Here is an 18,311-nt window from a genome sequence, read left to right as displayed (position 1 = left end):
ATAATCAATGCAGTATATGGATTCCAATAGCATATTCTGTCAATTTTCTGTCAAGGCGTAGTTAAAAAATATGTATGTCGTGCATATGAGAAGGATGACCATTGTTGAAGATTCCATTGTATTATGAAACTAGATAGATATATGCTTGCAAAACAATCAACGTTATATTAGGAAGGACAATAGCAGGTAAATAATAAAGATGAAGGGAGCCTAAGGACCTTCAAATTGTGATCCTTCTCTAAGTTATTGTTGTGTACTTTACTTTGAAGTAAATTAGATTTTGATTACGAAGAAAAGTGTGTGGGTGGCTGGGATGAAAATTTTGACTGTAAATAGAAGAACGTAGCTTCAAATGGAAAACTTTAAGAGGTCTGACTAGCCGCACCCAGAATCAGTATTAGTTTCCTCAAGAGGACAAGAATTACTTTCTGTTCGCACCAATGGAAACCCTAGGCTCAATCTTATACAGTGTACACAGATAGAACCACCTGCCAGATGCTCTAATTTGTTGCAAGAATAGGGAAAACTCTACTGAACCGAGTGATATGATTACATAAACGTTAAAACAATTAACAAAGATCTTACTTTTTATATATACAATAAAAGAATATTGCCAGATGTTGCCAATGAATCAAAAATTGTTTAATCAGCTGATATGACTAGGGAATCCAAAGCTGCAATACAGCTCCAACCTCTCGCCAGTTTATGAAAGGTACTCAGCCTAGGATGTCATTCAACCAAATCCAGATTTTGCTAATATCCGCTCGTTACAAGCTAACCGAAAAAAAAAAAAAAAAGGATCAAACATTCTAAAATCTGCAAAACATGTCCATATGAAAGCCCCTTCTCTAAAATTTAGGCTTGTAAGAAGAATTCCATGAAAAAAGAAGGTAACTGAGATAACAGCTACACATCATGCATAATTTGAGAAGAAGAAAAGTCAATAGACCAACATGAAATCCATTCTTGAAGACATGCATACATTTGCGATCATTAGAGACTCACCTAAAACACACAAAATTTATGAATGCACTGACCTGAGGTGTCTCAGTGTCCCTATGCAGGAACCACCATGGACCTGATTTTGAAAGCAATCTGAAAGGAAAGAAGATATGTAAAAGAGGGTAAAAAAAAATACAAAAGCAATAATTGCAATGATAAATGGATAAATCATATAAAATTCAAATATGTTCGATTAGTAGAGAGATAATGTGCATACTGGTTATCCCAGACAAAAGGCTGATACTGTAGTAGACATACAATTAGCAACAGGTAATTTATTTCCATCAGAGCCATAAACGAGAAACCTAGTTAAAAGGTAGGACGGGTATCTAAAAGAGTATAACAGCCAAAATTTGATAGTATTAGAAAGTCACCTGACAAATCCAGCCACAGCACGCAAGCCCATGAAGAGAGTCAAACCCAACCAAACCCCAGAAAGACCGATAACAGAAGGAGCATATAGCAGAAATACAGATGATATTGCACCCACGACCATCTATTGTAAAACAAAAAAATTGTCAAAAGATAATAAAGAGAAACGTATACAACTATCGAAACACCATAATGCAGCACCAAATAGTTCTGGATTTCTTTCAAGCAGCTTACCATGGCACGAGCTGCATATGCAAAATCTGAAACACCATAATGGAGACCATCGAAAACATAAGCTAAAGAAGTCAAAGGTTGACTAGCACTGACAAACTGTGGCAAATTTGACAACATCAGCATTGTTATAAAAGACTAACTGCAGTTTCTGTAAAATCACTAAGCATAAATTTTCATACATACCAATACCCCAGATCTAAGGATCTCCAATACTGCAGCATCCTTGGTGAACAAGGTCGCTATAGAACCAAAAGATGTTCCCAGAATTACAGCCAATGAAACACCTATAAACAATCCTATCTGGAAAAACATCCACAATAAGCAACATGAATAAACGATAAAATAAGATCAGTAAAATCTGGGAGCATCCATCTACTAAATAGGTTATAAACCATACAATTAAAGTTTACCTTCAGCATGAAGTCAGTAATCTCTTTAACAATTTTGTATTCGCCTTTTGATGAATAACTCGCAATCAGGGCCTACAGATAGAAATTTAGCTTTATAAGTTTGATGTGATATGCACCAAAGGCACATATTTTTCACGAAAGACCCATAAAGTATATTTGGAAAGTCTAGTACAAAGCTTCTGAGTTCCTCAACTTAGAACCTTTCTAAAAAAAAACTAGAGGTGTTTAGATCGTTTAATATACTTAAATCCATCAGCACTTTGACTCCTAAATTATTCCTCCAAAACCAAATGTGTAAATGTAGGCAGGAAAGCACTTTAAATCGTTACCCAATTTAGATCAACAAAAATCTATGAAACTCGGATCAAGTGAAAAGAGGAAAACAATGATTGAACTACATCAAATGGGAACGAATTATGATGATGAATATGAAGCTAATACCTGACCAGATGTAGCGAGTGCATCAGTTAGAAGGGATACAGCCAACCATACTTGTATACATATCTGATGAGCAGCCATAGCTACTGGACCTTGACGAGCAGCCATTGATGTTCCTAATGTCATGGTCGTGAGAACAGCAAGAGTTCTTCCCAGAAGAAAACCACCTATGTCATCCCAGAGTTCCAAATTAAGGCAATTAGGTAAAGAATTTTGAAAAAGGAACGTAACCGAGAAGATTATTTACGAAGAAAAGAAACAGTTTTACATGTACTTCAACCACAATACAATGAGAAGTGAAACATCAAAATATAACAATCGGATTACTCAATCCACAATCGAATTCAACTACTATAATAATTTTGTATTGCTATTTATCCAATGATATAATTGAAACAGCACTGGAAAAGGTGGTATTTTCCTATATGAGTTTTGATACTGGATAAATGAAAAGACAGATATCAAATTTTTTAGTTTTGCTTTGCACGAATAAGTTCATGGATTACCTTTGAATACAATTTCAGTTGTTCTGCATGAATGAAGTCATAGTCTTCTATTGAATTATATTTCCTTCTTTACTTCAAGCATTTTGTTCAAAAGTTCTTCTCATCTAAATTGTATGGTGGTAAAGTAAAATGACTGCTATAATCATTTTCACAGTTGCAGATGGTTGTGGTGAACTCAACAAAACCAAGCCTTCTAAAACCAAAACATCTTCCTGTATGCCATACGAAAACCCCTACCTCGCCCCCGGGAAGACCAAATTCCATAATTTATATACCCAAGGCCCCAAACCTAAACCCTAAAACAGCTCTCTTACCTGCCTATATGAGTCATGGCCAAGATAATACAGCAGAGTTTTATGTCTAAACTTCAAGGGGAGGGTTTATCAGCATGAGTGACAGAACTTACCAGATTTTATGTATCCACCAAATTGCAATGATCCCATCTTTGGAGGCAATAGTACTGCTTTCTTATTTAAAAACCAGATCATTAAAAATGTGACGGTGTATCTGAAACCAAAAATTCAAGACTGTTCACTTGCCAAGTAAAGCCAAAATAAAAGGGTATAATATGAGAAAACTATCAAGAATCACATACTGAGATATAACAGTAGACATTGCTGCACCAGTTACACCCAAACGAAAATAATATATTAGTGTTGGTAACAAGAACGCAGCTAAAAGATTACCAATACCTGCACATGGAACAAACAAACATCAATTAACAGGAAAGACGAAAAAGCAAAAATAAATTAACAACATGGAGACGGAACTATATAGAGTTTGTCAAGGGAACATGCATAGTGGGTTTGCAGATATGATAGAAAGCTGACTTCCCATAACTGTACACTTTTTTACTACTAAATCAAAGATGGTAACAGCCATTTGGTTACTTATTACATATATATAGCATTGAACAGTGTTACTCACTACCCCTTCCCAAAAGAAAGAATGTGAGACTACTCAAGATGCTGGTGATAAACTGATAATAGAATAATGTTTATACATTTCATCAGTAGCACGATGGCATCGATATAATCAAGTTATTGATCGTCCAATCAGAACAAAAGAGAGTTATGACAAGCCAATACAATAGAAGTATACAAACTTGGAAATGTTGAATCCCAAGGCAACACGTTAAAGTATTTAACTGCAGTGAAATGAATGTCTGACTATTATGGCAAGGAATCTATGCATAATGCTATCTACAGAGGATTTTGTCAGTTAGATGCACACGCCCACACACACACACACATATACATAATAAACACTTACCTAGACATAGTACTGGAGTTGTTGTATCCTTAAAACCACGGAAAACTCCTTGAAGAGCCAAAGATGCTACAACTGCAGGAGCACCAAATGCTCTTATTATGAGAAACCTTTTTGCCGGAATGTGCATAGGAGAGTTCTGTAATATTAGAAAAGGAAAACACTTACTTAGAATTAAACACTCACGTGCTCAGAAGTATATTAAAAAAAAACTAATAATAATAAAAACCAGACCACTTTTGAACTCCCCCTCAGCCAATAAAAAAGTAACAAAATCTTCCCCATATTATACCATCAGATTGTTATTCAAACTGTGCATAAACTAGACCTTCGATATGATATCGTAGATTCACAAAAAAGATTTTATGTAAACACTAAAAAGGGATAAGAAATGGCAGATAATTAATCATGATAGATGTAAGTTTAGATCAGAGAACCTACTGATGATATCCCCATCATATTCAGAAACAAACCAGATCCCAAAGACAAGGCTAGCGCCTCAAACAAGCCGATGCCAAGTGCTAAAAGTAAGGCTGTTGACACTGAAGATAATTGCTTTCTCTCAGCAGGTACAGATTTTCCATTAGTAATGTCTTCATAAGCATTTTCTGTACACAGGAAGCCTAAATCAGTTACTAACACTCAACCAAATTTATGTATGACAAAGATGGCCAAAGAGTTAACCAAAAATTCAACTTCACCTATAGTAGAAGCTTTACTTGCAGACTTTGCAATGTCTTCAGCCACAAAAGATGTAGCAACACTGAGGAGAGGGATATTAAATAGTTTTGATATATAATTAAAGATGTTCATTGATACACCAGCTGAGGCCAACTCCACAGAGCCTATGGGAAGAAGAAGAAGAAGAAGAAAATTATACGCAAAAAGAAAAAGAAAAAAAGTGAGAGCTCCGAATTAATATAAGTTTAGATTCAAACTTGTTTCAAGGAGTGAAGCATACCCAGTCTACCAATATAAGCAGTCTCCATCAGCATTGCTATGGGATCAATTGCCTGACCCACAATTGCAGGTAAGGAAAGCATCAGCAGCTCGCGTTTCACATTTGGAGAATATGCTTCAGGGACAGGAATGTCTCTCAACTCACTGTGATTCATGGAGGGGGAAACAAGAGACATACAAAAGAATCATACACATAAAACAAGCAAATCAAGGATGTCATAAGAAGGCAGCAAAGTCCAAATCCTGTATCACCTAACACTACTTGAGGATTTCAGAAACTATCTGAAGTAGACCAACCCCCAAAAGCTTTTGCTAGTAATGGTTTCCAGATCAACTTCATATAAAACTAGCTTCCATGCCCAGATAATATCAGAACGGAGGGGAAGTGGAAAAGAGCAACTGGCAGATAAAGTGAGGGAGAGGCTTCCACTAAATTAGAGAAAAAATTTCAAAATCTATAAATTTTCAAAATATAGCAAGCTCATATTTACCATTCCCTACAAAAAAAAAAAAAAAATCAGAGATTTTACAGATGCATCTAGTGAATTTGAAAGAAGAATAAGAATTTCTTTGTATGGGAAAGAGTAATTCAGTCGAAAATGTATGCCAATCTTATGTCCAAATTGTGCATAGTAACAATATATTAGAAAAAGTGAAGCAAACTAATAAATTGAAAGCATCAAAGAAGAAAAATAAAATAGAAGCAAAATGATAAAAGCAGCATTTTCAGGAAAGAGAATCAAGCAAAAATTTACACATAACAAAAGTTAAGGTCTTACGGTTCATCACGATCAGCAGTTAGGGGAGCATGCATTTCCTTAAGAATCACCTTTTCCTCAACCTCAGAGCAACCGACACCAAACTCCGAACTCAATTGATTAGCCACCACCGGAAAACGGGTCCTTCTGCGATGAGTAACTAGCGGCGAGTACTGTGATCTATGCTTAGATGACAGATTGCTGCCCCCCACAGCACTGTCATTGCTCAAATCCTTTCTATTACTTAGTGCCACAAACTTAGCTTCCGTTTGGCGCAATGAATACACCCTAACTTTCTTAGTTACTGAATTGTAGTCACTGGTTCTATTCCTCAACCCGGTAGAAGATGTACCACCTCTAAATTGGGTAGCCGTCATTTTCATCAATTCTTGAAATTTCTTCAAAACCACATAGCAGATTCAAAATAACATGTCAGAATTTCCCAATATTAAGAATTCAACAATCATAATTCATTAACATCATACCCAATTCCACACATTCAAACATTATTACCACAAAAAAGAAGAAAATGAAGGAACTTTACACATTAAAATGATCATTTCCGACACCAAACACTGAATAGTGAATACTATACACAATAAATAAATGTCTATAAACTCCCTCTCGGAAACAGAACGGTAATACATTCGAAAACAGAGCATAACTGCAAAACCTCTATCGCAATGCTTACGAACAACGCAAAACGAGAAAGTGGCAACCAGAAATGAGAGCGCAGAGCCTCTTTTTGATTCCCATGAAAACTTATTCGACAAGAACGAAAGGATAAGATAAAGTTTTCACCTTTTTGCAGAGGGAGGGACTGACACAGAGAGAGAGAGGCTGAGAGAGTGTTAGGGTCGTGGTGAGTGAGAGAGATAGATGAAGTGATGAAGAGGAAAGAGGGTTGGAAATTGAGAATTCTCAACCGCTAATTCTCCGACTGCAAAAAAGTTGGCGACCGCTGGTGGTAGTTCGAACGCGAGAGAGAAGAGCCCAAGTTTTTGGGTTTACTTTATAATTGCAGTTTACACAGGGTGGTTTTGTATTCTACTGCAAACAGAGACGCGAGGACTTGCAGTTGCAAATTTACAGTTTTGCATTTCGGATTTTACTTGGGTCCGAAATTTCACTCTCAATCGGGTCACATCTTCATTATGAGTGAACTGTCACACAATTTTCATACTTTTTATAGAATGGGTTTGTTTAGCAAATTGAGAGAGTTCTACACAATTTTGAGTTCATTTTTTTTACATTATAACCTCTTCCGCTTCACTAACACTTTGCGGATTCAAGTGAAGTTCCAAACCGAGCACCGTGTGAGGAGGTAATTTCGTTTTTTTTACTCCGATCAATTTTTTCTAATACCTTAGGGCATCTCCAACCCTTTAGTCAAAAGTCATAACCATTTCATGAATTTGACACTCCTAATGTCATTACTATTCATTCAGATTGTAGATCTCTAACCCTCTTTAATTAAAAGTCATAGCAAAATCTCAATAGACCATGGAACCCACCTCCTCTCCCTTCTCCATTTTGGCTTTTGTTCTACAAAACTTGGTCAAAATGACTAAGCTTTCGACTCAGAGTCATTTTGACTCCCTTTTCTATTGGGATGGAGATGCTGGACTTGGAATGGAGAAGCCAAAATGACTTTTGACACTAGAGTTGGAGATGCCCCTAGTTTGTAGATAGTTGCATAAACTAGTTCCATAGTTTAAATTTAGACCTAATTTTTGCCTACAAGAACAGTGTGATCCACACAGAACAGAATGTATGATAACATTTAAAAATGGCATTGCTACAAGATGAGTCCAAAGCATGGTTGAATCAAGGTTGTATTTGATTCCTAACAAAAGGAAATCTACTCTCCACAAGGCATGATCATGCATGCTTGGTCACAAATTTGATATATACTCGTACATTAAGGATGTACAGAAGAATTGCACCATATGAGTCTGCTTCATCATCCTCCTAACACAAGCAAAAACTGGACAATCTCGTACAAACTTACACAGACATTTCATCATAGAAGATGAAGACAAAGAAGAGCCAGGTGAATTGAGACGAAAACGAAGCTCCAACTCCAGCTGTGTAATCCCATCTTTGAAGCGATGCTAGGAGCTGTTGGCCAATGAAAGGCACAGATATCAGTTTGAATTGATGAACACAGTTATTACAGGTGTCCAACTAAATTAATGTTTAGCTGAACAAGTAATCATCGACAAAATTAGGGTAATGCAAGTGTGGAGATATAGAGGACGGATCAGCTTCTTGTAGTCATCTAGTGTTGGTGAATTAATATCAACATTGATCGAAAAGGTAATGACGAATTCAAATCAGTCTAAATGCAAAGTAACCAATATGATGCCTAGTGAAAAGATATCTGCCCGGCTGGCCCTGAGAATAATTTGATGAGATGTTTTATGGTGACAATGCCATGGCTGAGAGAATGGCCCAGGACCATATGCAATTATGCTCAGAACTACTGTCCAAACTGATGAAATTTTCCTTCTTGCTGGGGCCAAACTCGTGAATTTGTCTAATGCATTTATGCAGAGGATGGCCCAAGAATTTGGTTAACAGCTCAGAACATAAATATGCATTATGCAATGGCAATTCTCGTTATCAAGAAACAGGTTAAGGTGCACTTACTTGAACAGTTAGACTGAGCTACCAGATTTGTAAGAATGGTTTTGGCATTGTAACCCCCATAGGCACAAGTCGTTTGATTGCAGGTGGAGGAAGCTGTGGTGTTGCCAATGTATAATTGATTTGAATCTTGGCATTGCATCGAAGGGCATGTCGTCCAGAGAGTTGAATTAAGATTTGATGGCGCGCATTGTAATCTGGCCACAAAACAAAAATTACAGTTACTTGAAACTTGATGAGAATTCTCCAATGGGGTAAAACCCAAAAAAAAAAAAAAAGTAGTCCGAGATGCACTCACGTCCAGTTGTTCGCAGAACTACATTGGCACTTCACACAATTGTAAGCAGTGAAGACATAGGTGTTATTAGGAACAAGTAACGGGGAATCTATCGAGTCATTTCGTACTGACGATGCACAAGCTGCCAAATCCACATTTGAAACATCAGTCATTTTTCCCCCAAAAAAAAAAATGATACTGCAAAGAGGTGACTCACAACCTGATCTAACTGTTAAACAGTCAAATGCAGTACTATCTTGTATCAAACAAAACCTGATCAATTTGAAGCCAGCAATAAAGTTCACACAAATTATTTGCGACAGTACATATCACCAGCAATAAACACCCTGTTTGATTTAGCTGTGTCTATAATGTAGCTATTGGAGTCCCCACAAAACAATTATAGACACGAATAATAAGGTTAGCTAACTTTCTACAGAATATCTCTGACTATACCTCCTGATTATCCTTCCACAGTTTCACCTACCAAACAATTCTAGTACTGTGTCTACAATTTTCTATCCCTCCTAACAAAATAGTCAAAGTCAGTACTGCCATTACAGGATGGCAATGGGAATTTTCCAGAGAAGGACAACTCAATCTATTAAACCAACTCTTCCTAATTAGTCCTAATTATCTTAATTAATTCTATATCAAAATCACTACTATAACAACAATTTCTGCAATCACTTAGTGTGGTAAGGTTGGGTCGAGCGGCTTAGCATATAACCCGTGTCTAGCGTTCGAGTCTCAACTGCCACCAATTTATGGCCAACTCCCACTAGTTTGTGACCAGCAAGTGAGAACGTAAACGAGGTGACACCCGGATCAAATAAAAAAACATTATCTGCTGTTATTAATTAATTTGCAGCCTCTTTAATTGAAGTCATCTAATTGATGCAACATGCAACCCTATCGAGATTATCTAATGGCACTAGGGTAGAAAACAAAGCTTGCTTACTAATATCTGAAGCCCAAATTCAATAACCTGCCAAAGAAGCCCCTAAAGTTTGAGTCACTATGATAGTGATGTAACTCCATTTTAAATTTTAATCATAGTACATTACTAATAAATAATGGGGTTGCAAAAGTAGAAAATGAGAGGTGAAAAGTGAAAAAGGTTTTTACCTTTGAGAGGAACATCAAGGACCTGACCAGCCTTGAGTTCATTGGGGTCAGGCATCCCATTGATCCGAAGGAGCGTCTCTTGGGTGACCCCATACTCTTCGGCGATCCCCTGTACCGAGCTCCCAGGGTCCACCACGTGTCCGTAATGCACTACTTCCTCGCCGTCCACTTTGTCGCAGCTACACGGCAGTGGGATCCACAGCTCCTGCCCGACCTCGATCTTATCCGGGTCGGGTATGCCATTGACCTGGGCGATCTCCTGGAACGTGACCAGGCGCGAGAACAAGCTGGCTATGTAGTCGAGGCCGTCGCGGGCCTTGACGATGTACTGGGGGCGGCGGTAGGAGACGCCGGAGCCGTTGAAGCAGCGGCAGGAGAAGGGGATTCGGAGCTTCTGGTTGGCGGCGACGGGTTCGTCGGGTCGGGTCGAGAGGGGGAGGTTGTTGGCTCCGAGTAAGGTGCGGAGGTGGGTGATGTTGAAGAGGGTCTTGACGGCGTTGAGAGTGGTGGCGTTTGTGGGGGCGAAGTCGATGAGGGATTGGCAGGTGGAATTGGCGGAGGGGGTAGTAGTGCAGTTGAGGGTGGCGGCGGAGGAGGGGGCGGTGAGGGTTGAGATGAGGAGGGTGAGGGTGAGGAGCAGGGTGAGGTTAGAGAAACTCATTTTGGGTTTTGGGTTTAAGGACTGAGTGGGGGAGGGGTTTAATAATAATGGGAAATCAGTGGGAGCAGAAAGGTACTATGGATTGTGGAAGGAAGGAAGGAAGAAGGTGGAAAAGTACAACGCAGTGGAGTCTTGAGTGGAGCAAGGTGCGGGTCAGAACTGGGAGAGGAGACGACCTTGACTGCAGTGAAGGGTGTGGGAAGACTTCGGGGTTGTGCTCTGTTCCTCTCGTGGCCTATGTCGCTATGTAGTGTGTGGGGTAATGTGCGTTTGTTTATTTTGGCGCCTATGTTTGGAGGTGTTCATTACGTTCACAGAAATGGACAACTGTATCTGTTCTTTGTGTTTTAGGGGGTGTGTTCTCTAGTATGGACTGTGTGGAACCATGTTAGCACGGCTCTGGAATTTGGATGATACCATATAGTTCCTCGACGTATTCAACACGGATGTTAGAACAACAAAGCTGTATGTTAAATGATCAGTTCTGTGATTTCGTTTATTTTGAAAATTGGGTAACGGATTTTATTTATTTATTTCAGACAAACACCATTATTATTGATGTTGAAATAGCGAATATTCACAAATAGACTCTCGGTCTACCCAAGTCATCACCTGATGGTAAAGGCCGATCTCCGCCATTATTGTGGTCTTTCTTGGTGGCTTTTCCTTCGAATGAACCAAAATTGCAATCTGATATAAACACATGGAACCAAAAATGCATATGCACTTTCACAATATTGTTTAATCACTAAACTGTTAAAAATAGACGCCAACTTGTTATTTTGATATGATTACATAACTTTCAATATGTTTGATAATCTTCTTTTTCTAAATCTAAAAGATAATAATTCTCTCATAATAAGATCATATACTTCAAATAATTGATCAACGTTGTATTAACTATCACTTTACAACTAAGTTATTGTTTGACGATTCCTTATACATCTGCAAAAACTCGTGCCCATTATTATAAAGTGCAAAACGAAAACAAACAAGGCATGCCTAACCACGACCAATTAAATAAATGACAACGTTGGTTAGCAAGAAGAAAAAAAAATTGAATAAAATGATAGATAAGTAAAGACCGCTATTGGAAGGTGTTTGTGATTATGGTATGAAATGGAGAAGTCAATCACTGCAGTCTGCGTCATGTGACTACACTTCTCAAATATGAAAAGGAGCTTTTATTCCTTGGTTCTCAAATATGAAAAGGAACTTGGTTCTCAAATATGAAAAGGAGCTTTTATTCCTTGGTTTTAAATGATCAGCAAGAAAATTCAATTTTCTGGAATTGCTTCTATCAAGTGCCAAACAGAAGGGGCCTCAAAGTCAAGTCCCCATTAGTGAGTCAAGCTCTCATTCTAATGGAAGATGGCTGTGTTTATACAAAGAAAACCTAAATTGGTGGTTTCATTAGGAGCTCAAATCTATTCGAATGCTCAACCGAAACAAACCAAATGACACGTAAGGAGAACTTTCTACAAAATTCTGAGCAAACCGACACTACCGAAATTTATAAGCTTTGCATATTCATGAAAATAACTGGGCAAGGGGTGATAATTATATCAACATTTACGTGTTTTCTCAATGACAGCTATATCTTTAGGCTCCAAAACCAGTTACTCAATTGAAGAGTATGGAGTGTAGTACATGCAAGTTTAAAATGAACTAAGATTAAAAACAAAGAAACAATATCACTTATCCTCGAGGCGTCGGAGCATAGACTCGGCAAAGCTCTGTTGCCTGCAAACAGAAGATTACTAATAAGCTCCATGATGATATGCGGCGTCTGTATATAAGATGCAAGTAAAGATTGCAAATGAAAATAGTTGGTCTAAGAATTTTCTTTTCATTCTTCTACTTACTTCCTCTCTCTATGCTTTGGGCTAGGGCGAGAGTATTTCAGATACCCATCCCACGGGACCTTCTTCAGTCCTGCTCGAACAGAAATTATGTCCCTGACCCTGCAATGAAGTATCCAAAATGGTGGAGATAAAACAAGATCAGACCAAAATGGGGCAAGGCACTTTGTTCTTAATACAAGCCCAGGAAAGACTAGTTGTTACCTCTCTGCAAATTCAATGGCAGTCTCCCCAGGCTTCATATTTTCGGGCTCCAAATACCACACATCACAAACAACAGCCCATGATGTCATAAGCTGTAGCAGATGCATTGTGAAGGACTGCCTGCAACAAAACCATATTATATAAACCCTTACGGTACCATGGACAGCATAACAACAGCCCAAGCATTGCTAAAGGCTTCCAAATCATGGATCTAAAGCAAAAAAAATTAAAAAACAGAGCACCATCAATGGCCAGCTCACAAGGATCGGACTATAACGATTATGTTTACTGGCATTGAAACACTTCATGCTTTCCATTATACTAGTTTCAGAGTAGATATGAGTAGACAACTTTCTTGATCATAATAAGAAAGATATGTCAAGGACCAAACCCATTCTCCAAGTAAATAAATAAGTCTGAGTGCATATTATATTAGTCTGTCAGAATTCAAGCTTACTTTCTGCTGTTCCAGAATGCATCAACGAAAATTTTATTGTACTTGATTGCAACAGGGCAAACTGAGCAGCCAAGCTCAAATGCACCCTAAACATATAAACAAATAAAAGAAAAAGTTAGATCAAACGACAAAGACCAAGAACTTCTTAATAGAAACAAATTCAGTACACATATGTCCTACAGTGAAACACGAATATTAACACACTAAAACCTGAGCAAAACAAAAACTCAGATACAGACCTTCTTAAACATAACAGTGTAGTGATTGTTTACACAAGTTCCTTCGGGAAATATAAGGAGAGGGTTATTGTCAGGCCCCACCACATGATCCCTTAATCTGAAAAAGAGATATAACTGTACAAGTTCATATACCAACAACATGGGCAACAACTTAATACAGAAATCCAGCATGCTCTTTCTATTTATACTTACTTCTTCGCAACAATTTCCCGATCCTTTGATTCTGAACGATTGAACCAGATACATCCCACACTCTCCAAAATAGTTTTTTGCAACAATCCTTCATGTGAGGCATAAACAGAGATAATAATCAGTTTGATTTCATCTTTCTCCAAGAAAATAAAAATCATAAGGACTCCATTTATTATATGCAAAATGCGAACTTAGATTTTTCCCATTCCTGACTGTTATTATTTGTGGTAAACAAAAATAGAACAGATCCAAAAGGCCAAAACGTGGCTCTTCACTTGGCCACTTTTACAAAAGATTCATTGATGTACAAGAAAAAATATGGTAACACTACTAAATTCATTTTCTAAACCATGAAAATAAAATAAAATCACACAAAGCCAGAAAACTTCACTTCCATCAAAGGCCTGAGGAACTTACATGTAAGATGGATAATTGTAGTAATTACACTACATAAATCGGGCAAATCTAACCTGACGTTTCAATGATACAGACAAGTATAGAACTCTGTGCATGAAAGTGACTCAAGTTTCCTTTTAGGTTTTGGCAGAAACACTTTCAAAAATGGAATTCCAATAAATAACAATATTAGCAATAACGCTTACCAACCCATCCAGGATGCTTTTGCATAATTACAGCAAATGCCGTCATTTGTTCCAGGATGATGAAATCAATCATAGAAGTATGATTGGCCACAAAAACCTGCTCAAACCAGGAAAGAAAATATAAGGACAGGAGCAAATGAATATGGTTATTTAAAAAAAGGAACATTAAAGTTAAAACTACCTGCTTTGGCCGCATACTAGGCTTTGGTCCATGGTACTTCACAACCCCAGTCCAAGATGCAACAAAGAAGCTACACATTAACTCCACCAAACATCTCTGAAGGAAAAAGAAACAACAGGGCATAATAAGTACAGGATGTTCAATGTAGAAAGCAAGACCAGATGAAGGAGCATCAAGAATATAAGTGTATTATGCCCTATGCTATAATAGACTAGAACTACCACCCTTAGGATTATTCACATGTATCACTTGCTAGACAAAGACTAGAGAAAAAGGCAAATACCTTATGTTGAGAACAATGGCAAAATACAGTTCAACTATTTTTTAGAGTGCATAAAAAGATAATATATGTATAACCCAAACTATATTGTAGCAGTCTGTGAAAGATTATGCAATACTACTTCATTTAACCTGATTCCTATAAAAGGCAATCACAAAAATCCAACCTTGTTTTCAGACAATAGGAAAAAAATGCAATACATGATAAGTATAGAAATGTAATAAAACAATCTGCACCTCTAAATTTTTTCTCCATTTTTCATGGCCTTTGAGTAGGAAGTGCACAGGAATGAATGCCGAAAGGAAAATTATCCATCCAATAGTCAAGACCAGTACCCTGCACAATAAGTTAAGCCCCTCAATAGCTAAACAGACAACAACAAGAACGACAATGGCGAGCACCATCAACTAATAATCAGCGAGACAATGTCCTGTTATACCAGTAACCTCATACCAGCACATTTCGTAGCTTGATGGCATAAATGCATGGAAGTTTGAATATGTAAGCAGAAGATAGAGGCTCTAACCTTGCCGGAAATAGAACAAAGTATCGAATCACCACTCCGAAACACCACAAAGGGAACAAATAGATATTCCAATTCCACGGCTCCGGAGGATTCGACTTAAAGCACCGCGTGAACGAGTCCTGTTCATCCAACATTCACAATCAATCAGCAAAAATTCGATCAAAACTTGAATCTCTAATGAAATTGGTGAGATTACAGAACACTTGGCTAGCAAGCTTACAGTCAAAACAATCGATTATTAACTTTGTCTCCCTAGTCCCTACCAAAGAATCAGAGCTTGAACAAAAATGAGAAACTGAGCAAGCAACTCACATCGATAATGGCACCGGCGGCCTCGGCGAGGGCGGGAGAGATATCAAGCAAATCACGCCTGAGATTTCAACAGAGTGAAATGAGTTGAGGACAATTAAAAATCTCGGAGGAGAAGAAGAAGAAGAAGAAGAAAAGAGGGTTGAGGGGTTTTACAGGCGAAGGTTGCCGTCGGGTTCTTGCTGGATGGAGGCTCCGGAAGGGAGGTAGTCCTCGAGGTTGGGCCGATCCAGGTCCAATTCGGAGCTCGAGGATTTCAGCTTTCCGGGGACGCTCATGCTTCTATAACACACACACACTGAGATTTGCTTTGGTATTTTTTCGGTTTTGGTGTTGCTGGTTCTCTTATGTCATCTAATTATCTCGCAATCCAAAGCAGGTCACTTCTTCTTGATGTGATGGTGATTGATTCTCTACTCGTTTTTATTTTGGGGCTGCCATTTTGAGAAAATGGGAATAATCCTGATTTTTGTTTCCTTCACAGTTCACTTCATTTTAACATTCAAGTCTTTTTCTTTTTTTTTTCTTTTTTTTTTTTTAATCGAATGTGGGCCGAGTCAAAACTTTAGATACAGTAAAATCTCGATAAATAAAAGTTTGATAAATTAATAATTTTAGTTAAATAATATATTTTTTGGTTTCAATTTGGGTCAGTGTATTTCTTTTTAGTAAAAAATAGTCTTTTATTAAAAAAAAATAGCTAATTATAAAATTGAACCACGCACAACCCCAGAACAACCATGGGTTATCATTTGAAATAGCTTTCATGAGCCAAGGAGGCCAACCACGAACTACTAAAAACACTCATCTTCCCGAGCTACAAAACTCGCAATAGAGTGAGCTACCTGCTTAGCCTTTTTAGGAATATAATCGACAATGGGAACATGAAGCAACCCATTAAGCTTCTAATCTGCTTGACAGTAATACCTTCTCTACTAAGCATTCTTTACAATCATTCGTCAGACAAGTTGCATCCATGGAATCCGTTTCAATTGAAAGAGAAACAAGTCTTCATGTCACAGCTTCCTTCAAACCAGCTCTTAAAGCCATTAGAGCATCTCCAACAGTAGAAATTATTTTGTAGTTAAATATAGCTAAAATTGTGAAATATAGTTATTGATTTAGCAATGTTGCTCTAGCAGTAGTATCTATTTATAAATAATATACTATATTTTATCCAATCATTAACTGACATGTGGATAAAAGAGAAGAGAGAAATATAACTTTTGCTTTAGCTATGCATGATTCTCTAGCTAAATATAGCTAGCCAATTTAGCTAAAGCTAAATTTAACTTAGCAATAGCTAGTCTGTTGGAGATGCCCTTAACTCAACAACCAAAGGTAATAAGAGAAAACATAATCTCTTTCCCAGCGCTCCAGACCCCATACGCAGCACTACACTCACACCCACCCTATCTTCGCTATGCACTACTGCTACATCATAATTGAGTTTCAAGATTGAGAAGGTGGAGCATGTCACCTATGTTGTCGATCTACTCCCTGTACAACCTCCAAATTTCCATAATTTCTTCTGTGTTCACGACTCTAAGTTGCTAACAAGTCTGTCCAAACAACCACTACCACATTGTAGATCACCTCAGAGTGTCAAAACATACCACTATGGAGAACCTCAATGTGTTCCTTCCAGTTAAACCAAAGAATAATCACCATCAATTTTAGCTCATCCATCGTCAATTTATCCATTGACATCTGAAAAAACTAGGTGAAACTCGAAAACTTCTTTGAGACTAAATTGGAGTAAATATTCACCCTTTCTAAGACCGTAGCTTCATGACAACACTCCAACATGAATGCAAGGGACGCTCCGTCGCCTGCCAACACCAAAAACACCCAGCTTCCATTGTACCAAAGCTTTCTTACACAACATGAGATAATAACCTTGCTAAATGCAATTGTACTCCTTGAAATGCCTCTTTTGGAGAAACACTTGGTAGAACACAACTATCATCAGGATCTGCTAGATCATCTTTGGTAGACATACTCATTACTCCTTCAATGATCTTCTCAACAGTAGACGATTCCATCATTGTATCATCTTGAGTTGTTTTCTAATTTTTTGCATTTATGATGGTAGAATTAGGTAAGCTTACTCTGTTGCGCCAATGAAACGCAGGTAATTATTGCAATTTTCCTCTTATCATTAAAATATGTTGAATCCACTAAAAATTCTCACATATTTTAAGGGGGGTGAACTCCTTGCAGATGGTTTGGCAATATCAGAGTTATTCTCAAACTCAAGCAGTTGTTAGTTTGTTACCATTCTCTATGCATTAGCTTTGTTGTATAATTCAACTTAGTATCAAATCATCAATGATCATTCAAAGGTCAAAATACTTGAACACCAACATATATGAGCATTATCCATACAAAAATCATCAATCCAAGCCTTATAGCTTTACAGCACTCGAAAGAAGCTCAAATAAGTTCAAGCTCATTGAGTAGTTGCCAAATATAAATATTAAAAATTATCACAAACAACCTATAAAAAAATTTAATTTAATTTATAAATACAAATATTTAGGAATGAGATTGGATCAACTCGAGATTTAAATTACAATGTCATTCGAATCCTGAATACTTCGGAACGGGACCATCCCGATCACTAAAAAAAAATGATCCCGTCTTATATCGCCTGGGATGGGATTAGACGGGTTCAAGTTCAGGTTTAGGTTCAGAATTTCGAGTTCAAATGCCTACCCCTAGAAAAAATAAAAATCGGTCTACTAATTTGTTTAATGCGTCTATGCAATTCTCTCTCTCTGTCTCTGTGTAAA

General features: G+C 37.6%; 3 protein-coding genes across 4 annotated transcripts; all 3 read right to left on the bottom strand.

Moving 5' to 3' along the window:
- Positions 1–370: 370 nt before the first annotated feature.
- Positions 371–6,976, bottom strand: LOC133740177 (protein DETOXIFICATION 45, chloroplastic). 2 transcript variants are annotated; one of them, XM_062168092.1, is made up of 15 exons: positions 6,751–6,976; positions 5,971–6,347; positions 5,193–5,335; positions 4,933–5,076; positions 4,673–4,839; positions 4,235–4,370; positions 3,558–3,654; positions 3,369–3,469; positions 2,460–2,623; positions 2,019–2,090; positions 1,792–1,908; positions 1,609–1,704; positions 1,377–1,498; positions 1,006–1,095; positions 371–774 (listed from the first exon to the last, which is right to left on the bottom strand). In XM_062168092.1, exons 2-15 carry the CDS (start codon positions 6,330–6,332, stop codon positions 768–770), a joined length of 1,818 nt encoding a protein of 605 aa, XP_062024076.1. In that variant the 5' UTR covers positions 6,333–6,347; positions 6,751–6,976; the 3' UTR covers positions 371–767. The 2 variants fall into 2 exon arrangements, with proteins under 2 accessions (XP_062024076.1, XP_062024077.1); XM_062168093.1 differs by having other exon boundaries at positions 1,038–1,095; positions 6,751–6,975.
- Positions 6,977–7,711: 735 nt separating this feature from the next.
- On the bottom strand, positions 7,712–11,113 carry LOC133736232 (lysM domain-containing GPI-anchored protein 2). The gene is made up of 4 exons (XM_062163672.1): positions 10,004–11,113; positions 8,897–9,017; positions 8,602–8,795; positions 7,712–8,070 (listed from the first exon to the last, which is right to left on the bottom strand). The coding sequence occupies exons 1-4, from the start codon at positions 10,662–10,664 to the stop codon at positions 7,973–7,975; spliced, it is 1,074 nt and encodes a 357-aa protein (XP_062019656.1). The 5' UTR covers positions 10,665–11,113; the 3' UTR covers positions 7,712–7,972.
- A 1,055-nt stretch (positions 11,114–12,168) lies between these two features.
- Positions 12,169–15,954, bottom strand: LOC133736231 (glycerol-3-phosphate acyltransferase 9). Its single transcript, XM_062163671.1, has 12 exons — positions 15,673–15,954; positions 15,520–15,577; positions 15,208–15,326; positions 14,918–15,017; positions 14,402–14,497; positions 14,221–14,317; positions 13,619–13,706; positions 13,427–13,523; positions 13,188–13,273; positions 12,731–12,850; positions 12,530–12,628; positions 12,169–12,407 (listed from the first exon to the last, which is right to left on the bottom strand). Exons 1-12 carry the CDS (start codon positions 15,792–15,794, stop codon positions 12,359–12,361), a joined length of 1,131 nt encoding a protein of 376 aa, XP_062019655.1. The 5' UTR covers positions 15,795–15,954; the 3' UTR covers positions 12,169–12,358.
- Between the last annotated feature and the right edge of the window lie 2,357 nt (positions 15,955–18,311).

The sequence above is a fragment of the Rosa rugosa genome, chromosome 3 (assembly GCF_958449725.1).
Source record: "Rosa rugosa chromosome 3, drRosRugo1.1, whole genome shotgun sequence".
NCBI lineage: Eukaryota > Viridiplantae > Streptophyta > Magnoliopsida > Rosales > Rosaceae > Rosa > Rosa rugosa.
Note: the sequence above shows the minus strand (reverse complement) of the source record. Positions and strands in the feature narration are given on the sequence as shown.